At 55.3% G+C, this 12098-nt stretch overlaps 1 protein-coding gene across 2 annotated transcripts; it reads left to right on the top strand.

The window, feature by feature from the left end:
• The first annotated feature begins 525 nt into the window (after window positions 1-525).
• SERPINH1 (serpin peptidase inhibitor, clade H (heat shock protein 47), member 1, (collagen binding protein 1)) lies at window positions 526-11570 on the top strand. 2 transcript variants are annotated; one of them, XM_012002023.1, is made up of 6 exons: window positions 526-788; window positions 2205-2248; window positions 5105-5760; window positions 7520-7618; window positions 7728-7960; window positions 10564-11570. In XM_012002023.1, the coding sequence occupies exons 3-6, from the start codon at window positions 5139-5141 to the stop codon at window positions 10864-10866; spliced, it is 1257 nt and encodes a 418-aa protein (XP_011857413.1). In that variant the 5' UTR covers window positions 526-788; window positions 2205-2248; window positions 5105-5138; the 3' UTR covers window positions 10867-11570. The 2 variants fall into 2 exon arrangements, with proteins under 2 accessions (XP_011857413.1, XP_011857412.1); XM_012002022.1 differs by lacking the exon at window positions 2205-2248 and having other exon boundaries at window positions 562-788; window positions 10564-10907; window positions 11094-11570.
• The last annotated feature ends 528 nt before the right edge of the window (window positions 11571-12098 follow it).

Raw genomic sequence — 12098 nt, 5'->3', positions numbered from 1 at the left:
CCAGAAAGGGAAAGTAATCTGCTTAGGGTCACACAGCACCTTGCTCAGTGGAGAGCCAGGTTTTCCTTCCTCTGCACTCCTCCAAGCCCAGCCAGACCACCTGAAGTTCCCCAGGCATCTCTGCTTCTATTACTCCAAGACTTGAACCCTCCGGGTGCCAGGCAGGTACTGGGTCCGGTCGGCTCCCTCTCCCTCTGGCCATCGCTGAGGTTGAGGTTTTTTGAATGAACAAGCATGGAGAAGGGCACTGCCTTCAGAAGCCTGACCGTCTCCCCTGAGAGGGAGAGGGGTGCATAGGGCTCAATTATACTTCAGCTTGAAAATGGGGCAGAGCGGGGAGAAGGGGAGATGGCTCTGCTTGGAGCAGAGCCCCTGAGGGGAAAAGGGTGCCTGAAGGAATGTGCAATTAGGAGTGGGCTAGCTTGTGCAGAGAGCCTGGGAGTGGGAGGAGTCTCGCACTCTGAAGGACACGCTGGTCCCCGTGGGGACTCCCGGCGCCCCGCAGCCTGGGCCGCCGAGGGGGGCAGTAGGACCCAGGGACCGGGAGGCGCCGGCAGAGGGAGGGGCCGGGGGCTGGGGAGGTTTGAGGGAGGTCTTTGGCTTTTTTTGGCGGAGCTGGGGCGCCCTCCGGAAGCGTTTCCAACTTTCCAGAAGTTTCTCGGGACGGGCAGGAGGGGGTGGGGACTGCCATATATAGATCCCAGGAGCCGGGGAGCGGGCGAAGAGCAGAATCGTGTCGCGGCTCGAGAGCGAGAGTCACGTCCCGGCGCCAGCCCAGCCCGACCCAGGTGAGGCGCGGGAGACGCCTGCGTGCGGCCCGGGGGAGCGCCGAACAATCTGGGGGTGCGCGAGTGAGTGAGAAGGGCTAGGGGACCCTGCGAAGCGTTGGGGGCCAAGCCAGAGCCTGCAAACTGTAGCCCCCGGCACTTTGTGGGCCGCTGGAGGGTTTGGAATCGAGAGCCCAGGGCTAGCTGGTGATGGAGCCAGCTGAGGGCTAGGGCGGAGATAGGAGCCGGGGTGGGAGTCTGTGCACTCGGAGGACTGGGAAAAAGTGCAGGGATCCCTAGAAGGTGGTGCTGGCAGAGATGAGACTAGGTGCTGTGTAAAGGGGCCTGGGGGCGGAGAGCAGAGCCTCTGCGGAAAGAAACAGAGGAGGAAGGAGCTAGGGTCCGGTGCCTTTTCCCGCAGGGGTAGGGAGGACAGGCCGGCCTCGCAGTTCCCGGTCACTTCCGTTCTATGGTTGAGACTCAGGGGCAGCAGTGATTGGTGGCCCAGCCTCCTCACAGGCTTGCTGAGGGAATCTTAGCCTCCTGAAGGTAGTAGGGTGGTGGGAAAGGAGGTGAAATAGTCTTGACTCCTGGGGTCCATGTGCTCTGATAGAAGTGGGCGACAGTGGCTCAATTTCTCATCAGCAGCTTGCAGCCTGGATGATGGCAGTCAAGGGAAACACTTGGCCAGCGAGACTCCCTACCCTCCGAAAAAGGGAGTAGGGGTCAGCAGGGTCTGCTCTGCTTTGGGGATGAAGGGGCTGACTAGAAGGATTTGAGTCTCTCCTTCTGTCCACTGCTACCGGGTTCTTGGAGTAACTGCAGGGTTTAGTTAAACTGCAGAGTCTAACTTCCAGAGGCTGGGGTTCCCTGCCCCCCAGCTTAGAAATATTCCTGAGGTGGCTGGAGAGCAGGAGGGACAATGAATGCACTTCCAGACTGGCCCAGAGTCTCAGCCCCTCCTCTTCCTTTTTTTCCGGCTGGTCCCTCTGGGCTGTAGGGCCCAGATGGAGGCCTGGGGAGAATGAGGGGGGCTTTGGTTCTCCGGAATTCTGACCGGGGCCACACCCTACTGTCTTCAGATGGTTCATGTACCCATCCCCCCTTCCCGTCCTCTCCTTTGTCTCCTCTGTCACCGGGAATCCCAGCAGAGATTTTTTGTACTGGCTGTGTAACAGGACACCGCATGCAGCCCTCCGGAGGGGATCTGTGCTTCTGTGAGGAAGAACCCCTGTGCTAGGAAGGCGGACCCCTGTTTATCCCGAGAGACCTGGGTGGCCCCCTGCCCCTGGCCTCGTTTCTCCCATTGTACAGTGAGGTGGTCGACCTCCAAGGGCCCTGTAGATTGGGAACTGGTTGTGCCCTCTGCGCCAGGGGCCTCCTCACCATCTGTCCTCTGCCCTCTCCCATCCTCTTCACTCTTCTGTTTTCTTTCAGAATGAAAAAGGCAGGCATTGACCTCCCTCTGAGGCAGTTTCCAGGTACTTTAGACCTCTCAAGTGTTTGGGACCCTCTGGTGGCCCCCATCATCTCCTCCCTTTCCCTTCCAGACCCTGCTCAGTCCGACTAGCTGTGGGCACAGTCCTGGCTAGGTGATCTTGTATTTTCTTTGTGGGACTGTAACTCAGCTAACCTTGGCCTGAGGGCCGGCATTTCTCTGTGGCGAGATGGGCTGGGCTGTGGGAGGCTGGCCTGCTTGCAGTAACTTGCCTTTCCCCGTTCCTGCTGCTGGGTTTAATGGGGCTGCCCTTCTCCCCAGTAGCGCATCTCCCTTCAGAGATCCATGTGCAGATGGGAAGGGAACTAAGGCCAAGAAGGCTCCTGGAGTCCCCGGGCAAATACGTGGCACCCCCAGGGACCTGAATCAGACCTGCTTCCCAGGCTGGAAGCCCCCCTCTGCCGGCCGGTGGAGACAGTTCAGCTTCCTGCCTGCCACGTCACCACCAGGAGCAGGCGCTAAGCTGCTGCGGGCCTAGCGAGCTGCCTGAGGAATCCCAAACCAGTTATTTGGAGCTTGCTTGAGAAGCCCCTCCCAGTCCTTTGAGGTTCTGGCTGGTGGGGGTGGGGGCTGTCAAGATGGTACCTGCCACGTTGCATGGCTGGGAGCGGGCTCTTCAGCTGCCTTCTCTGGGAAGGGAGGCTGGTGGCCTCTGTTGCGGTCTGAGCTCCAGCATCACTGGTCCGGATCAGAGGTGGCTTTTGAGTAGGGTGGCCATATGCCTATTATCCTGGTGTAATAATTAGTAGTGCCCATTTTACTTTTATAAGTGTCCTTGTTTGTACAATAAATTATATGATGGTTCTGCCTTTGAGGCTCCAGTTCTGGCAGGGAAGGAGCCAGGGCTGGGAGGAAGGTGTCTTGGGGTTTATTCTAGGCCCCAAGATCCCCCCTTCATTTTAGGGTGAGACTCAGATCTCCCCGCTCCTGCCAGACATTTGTAGATCTCTGGGCCTTCCCTCTTCTCCCCACCTCCCTCCCCTTGGACCCTTTGCTTCTCTTTTTTTTTTTTTTTTTGAGACGGAGTCTTGCTCTGTGCCCCAGGCTGGAGTGCAGTGGCGCGATCTCGGCTCACTGCAAGCTCCGCCCCCCCAGGTTCACGCCATTCTACTGCCTCAGCCTCCCGAGTAGCTGGGACTACAGGCGCCCGCGACCTCGCCCGGCTAATTTTCTTGTATTTTTAGTAGAGACGGGGTTTCACCGTGTTAGCCAGGATGGTCTCGATCTCCTGACCTCGTGATCCGCCCGTCTCGGCCTCCCAAAGTGCTGGGATTACAGGCTTGAGCCACCGCGCCCGGCCCCTTTGCTTCTCTTATACTGCACCTTCAAGGCTTCGAGGAGGGTGGCAGTCCCGGGAGATGGGGAACCTGTCCAGGTTTTTGGGATGGCAGCAGTAGAGTCTTCCCAGAAATACAGTGGTCCCCAGGCAGCCAGAGTCCTGAGGGTCTTCCACCAGGATCTCAAATTTCGGTCTTCTTCAAGGATGACCACAAGTTGGGATCTACCAGAGCAGTGGTATTGCAGCCTCCATCAGGGTTCCTTCTATCTTTCCCTTTGCGCTGTCATCTCTCCTATGCTGTTGCACGACGTAGAGGAGGATAATGGCCTGAAGGGAGAGAGGGAGTGTGGAAGCATCCCAGGAACAGAGACTATCCCAACTGGAGGCCCCAGAGAGGGGACTGGGGCTTGTCCTGGGGGCCACTGCTACTGCTGGGGCTTGGGGAGGAGGCCTGAGGGCAACCCTGAAGCCTTGGAGCAAATGGCCTGTGTGGCAGAGGCTGTCAGATGGGAGGGCAGAATGGAATCTGACATGGCTCCAGCTTCCTTGGAGGGTGAGTGCACATCTGGCCAGCTGCTGGTGATGGGGGAGGGGGTCACTGCTCTATCGAGCTGTGTGTGACTCACTCTTTTCCCTAGTATCCTGTCCTTGTGCTATGTCAGGAAGCTTCCTCCCCACCCCCATCGAGTCTTCAAAGGAGTTGGTCCCTCAGGAGCTTTTGTCCTGGGGATTTCCCATCCGCACCAGGAGCACTGTGGGCAGATGGACACTCCAAGTTCCTGCCCAGAGAGAAGCCTTGGGCATGGAGACCTGGACCCTTCAGCCTGGAAAAGGGAGACTGAGGCTGAGTGGACACAGGACACACATACACTCTCAGGGTCACCCTTGGGGCAGCAGAGTGAAGCATCTGGGCTCCCCATTTAATGAGTGACCCAACCGGTGACTCATTAACATCCCAGAGCAGAAAGAAAGGCATGGGGGTGGGGCAGCCCTCCAGGTCTGTCCCTCATCCCTTGCCCAGGCATCTGGGCTTCCTGCAGATTCTCAGCTCAGCTGCTGCTTTTTCTCACTGGAAAAGGGCCCCCAGGGTTATGTGAGATCAGGGCTGACCACTCTATAAAACTAATGAGGACCCCAGGTCTGGCCAAGTGACCCTGTTTTACCTTCATTCAGGAAGAGCTGAGGCCTACTGTGTACTAGGCACGGGGGATATAGTGGCAACCAGATTGGCTAGGTTTTCTGTCCTTCTGGAAGCCACAGCCTACTTAGGAGCAGAAATAGATATGTTATAAACACACAAATAAGTGGAAGTGTTGGCTGGCCAATACGGGAAATCAATAAGGTGGTCTGGTGGTGACTTGCTGGGAATGCTGCTTTGAGTAGGGAGGTCACAGAAGCCTCTGAGAGGCTGGCAACCCTGAGTCAGGTCTGGGATTCCTGGACTGTGGGCTCTCTTGCCCCCATCTCCAGGGGACTTGTGGTAGCCAGAGGGCTGGGGGTGGTTGTTGGGGAAGGAAGGCCTTGGGCTTCAAGACCACCCTGTCTGTGCAACCCTCACAGGCCCACCGTGGTGCACGAAAACCACCTCCCAGCCATGCACTCCCTCCTGCTCCTCAGCGCCTTCTGCTTTCTTGCGGTGGCTCTGACCGCCGAGGTGAAGAAACCTGCAGCTGCAGCAGCTCCTGGAACCGCAGAGAAGTTGAGTCCCAAGGCGGCCACGCTTGCTGAGCGCAGCGCCGGCCTGGCCTTCAGCCTGTACCAGGCCATGGCCAAGGACCAGGCAGTGGAGAACATCCTGGTGTCGCCCGTGGTGGTGGCCTCGTCGCTGGGGCTCGTGTCGCTGGGTGGCAAGGCGACCACGGCGTCGCAGGCCAAGGCAGTGCTGAGCGCTGAGCAGCTGCGCGACGAGGAGGTGCACACCGGCCTGGGCGAGCTGCTGCGCTCACTCAGCAACTCCACGGCGCGCAACGTGACTTGGAAGCTGGGCAGCCGCCTATACGGACCCAGCTCCGTGAGCTTCGCTGATGACTTCGTGCGCAGCAGCAAGCAGCACTACAACTGCGAGCACTCCAAGATCAACTTCCGCGACAAGCGCAGCGCGCTGCAGTCCATCAACGAGTGGGCTGCGCAGACCACAGACGGCAAGCTGCCCGAGGTCACCAAGGACGTGGAGCGCACGGACGGCGCCCTGCTAGTCAACGCCATGTTCTTCAAGCGTGAGTCGGGGGTGCGCTCAGGGGTCCTCTTCCTCCTCCTGCCAGGACCCCCTACAAGAGTTAGGACGACATTCCATGCACTCCATTCTTCACTGCCTCTCATTTATGCTGTGACAACCCAGGGAGGCAGGACTGTCACTGAGCGTTTTGTACAGACTGGAAACTAGATTCAGAGACAGGTAGCGTGTAAAGGAATGGTTCAGGGAGCCGAGGCCCCAGAGGGACTCCATGGAATATGTTCCGACGGAACTTCGTCAAAGTGCTCCTCCTTTATATCTTGGAATGAATAAAATTTAATAATCCATTCTGCCTCAGTAGTGAGCTAGAGAAAGAACCCGAATCCTTTTTTTAAACTTATTTTTATTTTGAGATAGTCTCACTCTGTCACCCAGGCTGGAGTGCAGTGGCACGATCTCAGCTCACTGCAGCCTTGGCCTCCCAGGTTCAAGCAATTCTCCTGCTTTAGCCTCCCGAGTAACTGGGATTACAAGCGCCTACCACCACACCCAGCTAATTTTTGTATTTTTAGTAGAGACAGGGTTTTGCCATGTTGGCCAGGCTGGTCTCAAACTTCTGGCCTCAAGTGATCTGCCCACCTCGGCCTCCCAAAGTGCTGGGATTACAGGTGCGAGCCACCATAACCGACCAAGACCCCGAATCCTTAAAGCAACCTTGGGGACAGGCAGTGTTACCTTCATTTCACAGTGAGGAAACAGGCTCAGCGAGGAGGAAGCAAAGCCAGGACTCAGGCCCAGATGCCTCTGTCTTCAGTTGAAGATCAGATGTAGGGTTAATAAATATTTTTGAGTACCTACATAGACAATACTATTCTCACAGTTTGCTGTGAGAATGAAGTAACCCTTGTTTTACAAATGAGGCCAAGCTAGGAGAGGTGAGGTCTCCCCGAGTCAGTGACTGAGCTTGGATTGGAACACAGGTCTGGCTGTGAGCAAGGGCAGGGTTCAGGCCACTCTCAGATATTTTTTGTTGTGATTTTCTGGTCATGGAGATAGAACTTGCAGAGAAAAATGAAGGGTGGGCCGAGCACAGTAGCTCATTCCTGTAATCCTAGCACTTTGGGAGGTCAAGGTAGGTGGATCACATGAGCCCAGGAATTCGAGACCAGCCTGGGTAAGATGGCGAGACCCCATCTCTACAAAAAATTAGCCAGACGTGGTGGCACATGTTGGTAGTCCCAGCTACTCTGGAGGCTGAGGTGTGAGGATTGCTGGAGCCCGGGAATTCAAGACTGCAGTGCGTCGTGATTGCACCACAGCACTCCAGCTGGGAGACGGAGTAGGACGGACCTTATCTCAAAAAGAAAAATAAAAAAAAAAATGAAGGGTGGTCATGGGGCACTCCCTGCCCAGGGCACAGCTGTCCCTCAGGTACCAGGTAGGGTAGAAAACCCACCTCAGAGCATGTTTCCAAAATATCTGACAAGTGCCAGAGCTGGGGGTGGCCATAGAGGTAGGTGGCTGAACTGAGGGTGGAATAAATTCTGTTTCATGTGGGAGCAGCCAGGCACTGACTGTAGGGAACCGCATCCTCAGATGGCATGTCCTGGGGCCGAGACCCCTTCCCAAAGCTGGGAACATGGACTCCGTGGGCTGGGTGCTCTACAGCTGGGCTGTGAAGAATGGAGCAAAGACCTGTGGCAGGGACAAATCAAGGGTCTGCAGTTGGGGGTGGCTGTGGGCTGTCATTGTGTCTGGGGGCGGCCATGTGTCTCTGACCCTGTGTTTTGCCCCAACTACAGCACACTGGGATGAGAAATTCCACCACAAGATGGTGGACAACCGTGGCTTCATGGTGACTCGGTCCTATACCGTGGGTGTCATGATGATGCACCGGACAGGTAGGTGCTGTGAGGAGCAGGGTGTCAAGGTGGGTGGAGATCTCTAAGGGTAGTTAGGGTCTGACCCCTGCACACAGGGTGCCCAGTGTCCTCTCCGCTCCTCTCCCAGGCCTCTACAACTACTATGACGACGAGAAGGAAAAGCTGCAAATCGTGGAGATGCCCCTGGCCCACAAGCTCTCCAGCCTCATCATCCTCATGCCCCATCACGTGGAGCCTCTTGAGCGCCTTGAAAAGCTGCTGACCAAAGAGCAGCTGAAGATCTGGATGGGGAAGATGCAGAAGAAGGCTGTCGCCATCTCCTTGCCCAAGGGTGTGGTGGAGGTGACCCATGACCTGCAGGTAAGGGGTGGCCCAGCCCAGGGGCCTGCAGGGCTTGGAGTCAGGGGGAGGTGTTGGGGGCCCACTCACCAATTCAGCAGGTCTATCCCAAGACCCTCTGGATGTCCAGGCAGTGCTGGGCTCTGTGATAGGGGAAGTTGGGACAGGAGGTGTGGGCCCTGCCCTTGGGAAGATGATGATAATACCAGCAGCTAAATATAACGGAACACTTCCTGTATGCTAGACGTTCTTCTCAGCACTTTATATGTTTTTATTTTTGTTTTTGTTTTTGTTTTGAGATGGAGTCTCACTCTGTTGCCCAGGCTGGAGTGCAATGGTGCCATCTCGGCTCACTGCAACCTCCACCTCCCGGATTCAGGCAGTTCTCCTGCCTCAGCCTCCCGAGTAGCTGGGATTACAGGCATGAGCCACCACCCCCAGCTAATTTTTGTATTTTTAATAGAAACAGGATTTCACCATGTTGGCCAGGCTGGTCTTGAACTCCTGACCTCAAGTGATTCGCCTGCCTCTGTCTCCCAAAGTGCTGGAATTACAGGTGTGAGCCACCATAGCCAGCCTTTGTATGTATTAAACTCTTTTAATCCTCAAAACAACTTTATTCGGTAGGACTAGAAATTTCATCTTAGAGATGAGGAAACTGAGGCTCAGAAAAGTTAAGTAACCTGTGCAAAGTCACACAGCTAGTAATTCAGACATCTTGCACCAGAGCTCACCTTCGATCACAGCACTGCCTCTGAGGTCTGAAGTGCCCCCAGTTATAGATTGTTTAAGCTGGAGGATTATCTACCATGCAATAATCAGACTGGTAGCTATGGGTCATCTAGGGTGGCCAGAAACTTAACACACATGCTCAAGATTCTCCCTTGCAGCCACCCTGGGCAGTGGGCAGAGGCTCAGAGAGAAGCAATGACTCGCTAAGTTTCCCCAGGCTCGTAAGTGGTGGAGTTGCAATTAGACCTCAAGGTAAAAACATAATAGCGGCCTTTTTGTCATCAAGAGAGAGATTTTTGACTTACCCAAAAAAGGAAACTTTTGTGTCATTTTTTCCTTGGATGCCAAAAATGGTTCTCACCTGCAGAGTTGATCCAGACTTGCTGCCCAGACGGCTTGGAGGGAGAAAGCTGGAGATGAAGTGGGGCTTAGGCTCCAAACCAGGGGCAAGTGAAGCTTGTACTGGTTTGTGCTGTAGACCCTGGGGGTTCCTGGAGAGGGGTCACTGCCTCTCTCCTGGTCCTGGGCCTGATCCTTCCCTGGCCCCTTCTCCAGTGACTGTTGTCCCACGCCCTTCTCCCCTTGTTCCTCTGGTGTCTTCCTGGAACCCTCAGTGGAGACCCCACCCCCCAGTTCATGGGGTAGATTGAGTTGGGAAATTTGAGGTGGATGACGTGTGCGAGGTCGTCAGGGTGGGAAGCGCTGGGCCTACCTCGAATGCCTGTCTCAGGACCCCCTGAGTCTCAGGACCTCAGGCCTAATTCCTGTGTGGCCTTGCCAGGGAGGTGGAGGTTATCCTGCAGAACCCTGGGCCCTGCCATTTACTCAGCCCACAGCCCTTTACTGTCCTCTCTCCCGCATTGAGAGCCAGGGAGAGCCCTGGACGTGGGCCCTGCCCTCAGGAAGCTCCAAGCCAGGTGAGAGAGACAGGCAGCACCAGACTGGTAACAGGAAGGTCCAGGGAGACACCACTCGTCTTGTGGGCTCGGGAAGCCTTCCTGAAAGAAGTGGGTTCTAAAGAGTCCAAATGGGAGACAGGATGGCCATCCAGGGTATAAGCTGTCCAGTGAGGCTGTCTGGAGAGTGGGGTGGGGCGTGCCAAGGGATATGGCTGGAGGCTGCCACGGAGGCACAGGTCATATGTTAAAGAGCTTATGGTTGGCTTCCAAGAGCTGTGCAGGGCGGTGGAAAGATGCGTGTGTGTGTTTGTGTATGTGTTTTAACTTTTTACTATGGAACATTGGAAAAATAAATTAAAAGTAGATTAGTGTAACAAACCCTCAAGTGTCTATCACCCAGCTTCAAGCATTGTCAGCTCATGGCCAATAGTGAGCCATCTCTACCCACCAATTCCCCCCTGCATCCGATTATTCTGAAGCAAATTCCAGGCATCCTATCACTCTGGACAGGTGTTAAGCCCCAGAGTGATGTGGACATAGTTGTCCTTAGATCAGTCTTTCTCAAACTTGAGTATGCTAAGAAAGCACTTGGGGAGTTTTTGAAAAGGAATCCATGCCCAATCCCAGAGATTCTGATTCAGGGGGTCTGGGCTGGGGTCAGGACATGAGCATTTCAGATAAGCTCCTGGGTGGTGCCCATGCTGCCTGTCCCTGAACTGCGGCTGGGCAGTGCTAGGATAGTTTCTCACTTGTTTTCTGAGTCTCAGCTTCCTCATCTGTGAAGTGGGGATTAGAAGCCCTTGTAGGGTTGCAGTGAGAATTGAGAAAGCTGTGGTTTGAAGTGCCCAGTGCCATGCCTGGCATACAGAAGGTGGCCAGGGAGCAGTTCTCTCCTCTCTGAGGAGCAGTCAGGGTAGTATGGGGTGGAGGGTTTGAGGGTGGAGGAGCCTGGCATGCCATGGCCTCACCTGGCACACCTCCTTGTTCCCACAGAAACATCTGGCTGGGCTGGGCCTGACTGAGGCCATTGACAAGAACAAGGCCGACTTGTCACGCATGTCAGGCAAGAAGGACCTGTACCTGGCCAGCGTATTCCATGCCACCGCCTTTGAGTTGGACACAGACGGCAACCCCTTTGACCAGGACATCTATGGGCGCGAGGAGCTGCGCAGTCCCAAGCTGTTCTACGCCGACCACCCCTTCATCTTCCTGGTGCGGGACACCCAGAGCGGCTCCCTGCTGTTCATTGGGCGCCTGGTCCGGCCTAAGGGTGACAAGATGCGAGACGAGTTATAGGGCCTCAGGGTGCACACAGGATGGCAGGAGGCAGCCAAAGGCTCCTGAGACACATGGGTGCTATTGGGGTTTGGGGGTAGGTGAGGTACCAGCCTTGGATACTCCATGGGGTGGGGGTGGAAAAAAAGACCAGGGTTCCCGTGTGCCTGAGCGGACCTTCCCAGCTAGAATTCACTCCACTTGGACATGGGCCCCAGATACCATGATGCTGAGCTTGGAAACTCCACATCCTGTGGGACCTGGGCCACAGTCATCCTGCCTGCCCTCAAAGTCCCAGATCAAGCCTGCCTCAATCAGTGTTCATATTTATAGCCAGGTACCTTCTCACCTGTGAGACCAAATTGAGCTAGCGGGGTCAGCCAGCCCTCTTCTCCTGACGCCAAAACACCTCAGCTGCCTCCCTAGCTCTATCCCAACCTCTCCCAACTATAAAACTAGGTGCTGCAGCCCCTGGGACCAGGCACCCCCAGAATGACCTGGCCACAGTGAGGCGGATGGAGAAAGAGCTCCCAGGAGGGGCTTCTGGGCAGACTCTGGTCAAGAAGCATCGTGTCTGGCGTTGTGGGGATGAACTTTTTGTTTTTGTTTCTTCCTTTTTTAGTTCTTCAGAGATGGGGAGGGAAGGGGGAACATGAGCCTTTGTTGCTATCAATCCAAGAACTTATTTGTACAATTTTTTTTTCAATAAAACTTTTCCAATGAAATTCTGTTGAAGCGTGGAAGAAGATTGGATCAGGAGATTTTTACACCATTCTTCCCAGGGGACAAGGTCTCCTGTTAAGGCAGACTTGCTACTGATGGCTTATATCAGGCCCTGGAATGCTGGCAGATCACTGTGCAGACCGCGCCAAGTGGCAGGTGCACTCCATGCTGACCTGGGAAATGGTTCTGGCTCTGGCAGCCCTGGAGAAGTTGCAGCTGCAGGGCCTGAATGAGAGCACTGGACCTGGAGGCAGTCTTCGACCTCTTCGCCTTTCTTTCGTTACCCTTTTTTAAGAAGTGGGTCTTACTATGTTGCCCGGGCTGGACTCAAACTCGGGCTCGAGCGAACCTCCTTACTCAACCTCCAGAGTAGTGGACTACAGGGAGGACTATGGGCATGAGCCACTATGCCTAGCTCCTCTAGCCTTTCATTGCAAACTGACCTCATGCTGCATCCAGGGCCGCAGGTACAAACTCAGGCACACATTTAGTAAGTTGCCTGGCTTTAGGCTGGGCTTTGGAAGGAGCTT

The sequence above is a fragment of the Mandrillus leucophaeus genome, unplaced genomic scaffold, assembly GCF_000951045.1.
Source record: "Mandrillus leucophaeus isolate KB7577 unplaced genomic scaffold, Mleu.le_1.0 Scaffold674, whole genome shotgun sequence".
In the NCBI taxonomy this organism is placed as follows: domain Eukaryota; kingdom Metazoa; phylum Chordata; class Mammalia; order Primates; family Cercopithecidae; genus Mandrillus; species Mandrillus leucophaeus.
The sequence above is the reverse complement of the archived record's forward strand: the minus strand, read 5'-3'. Positions and strand labels throughout refer to the sequence as shown.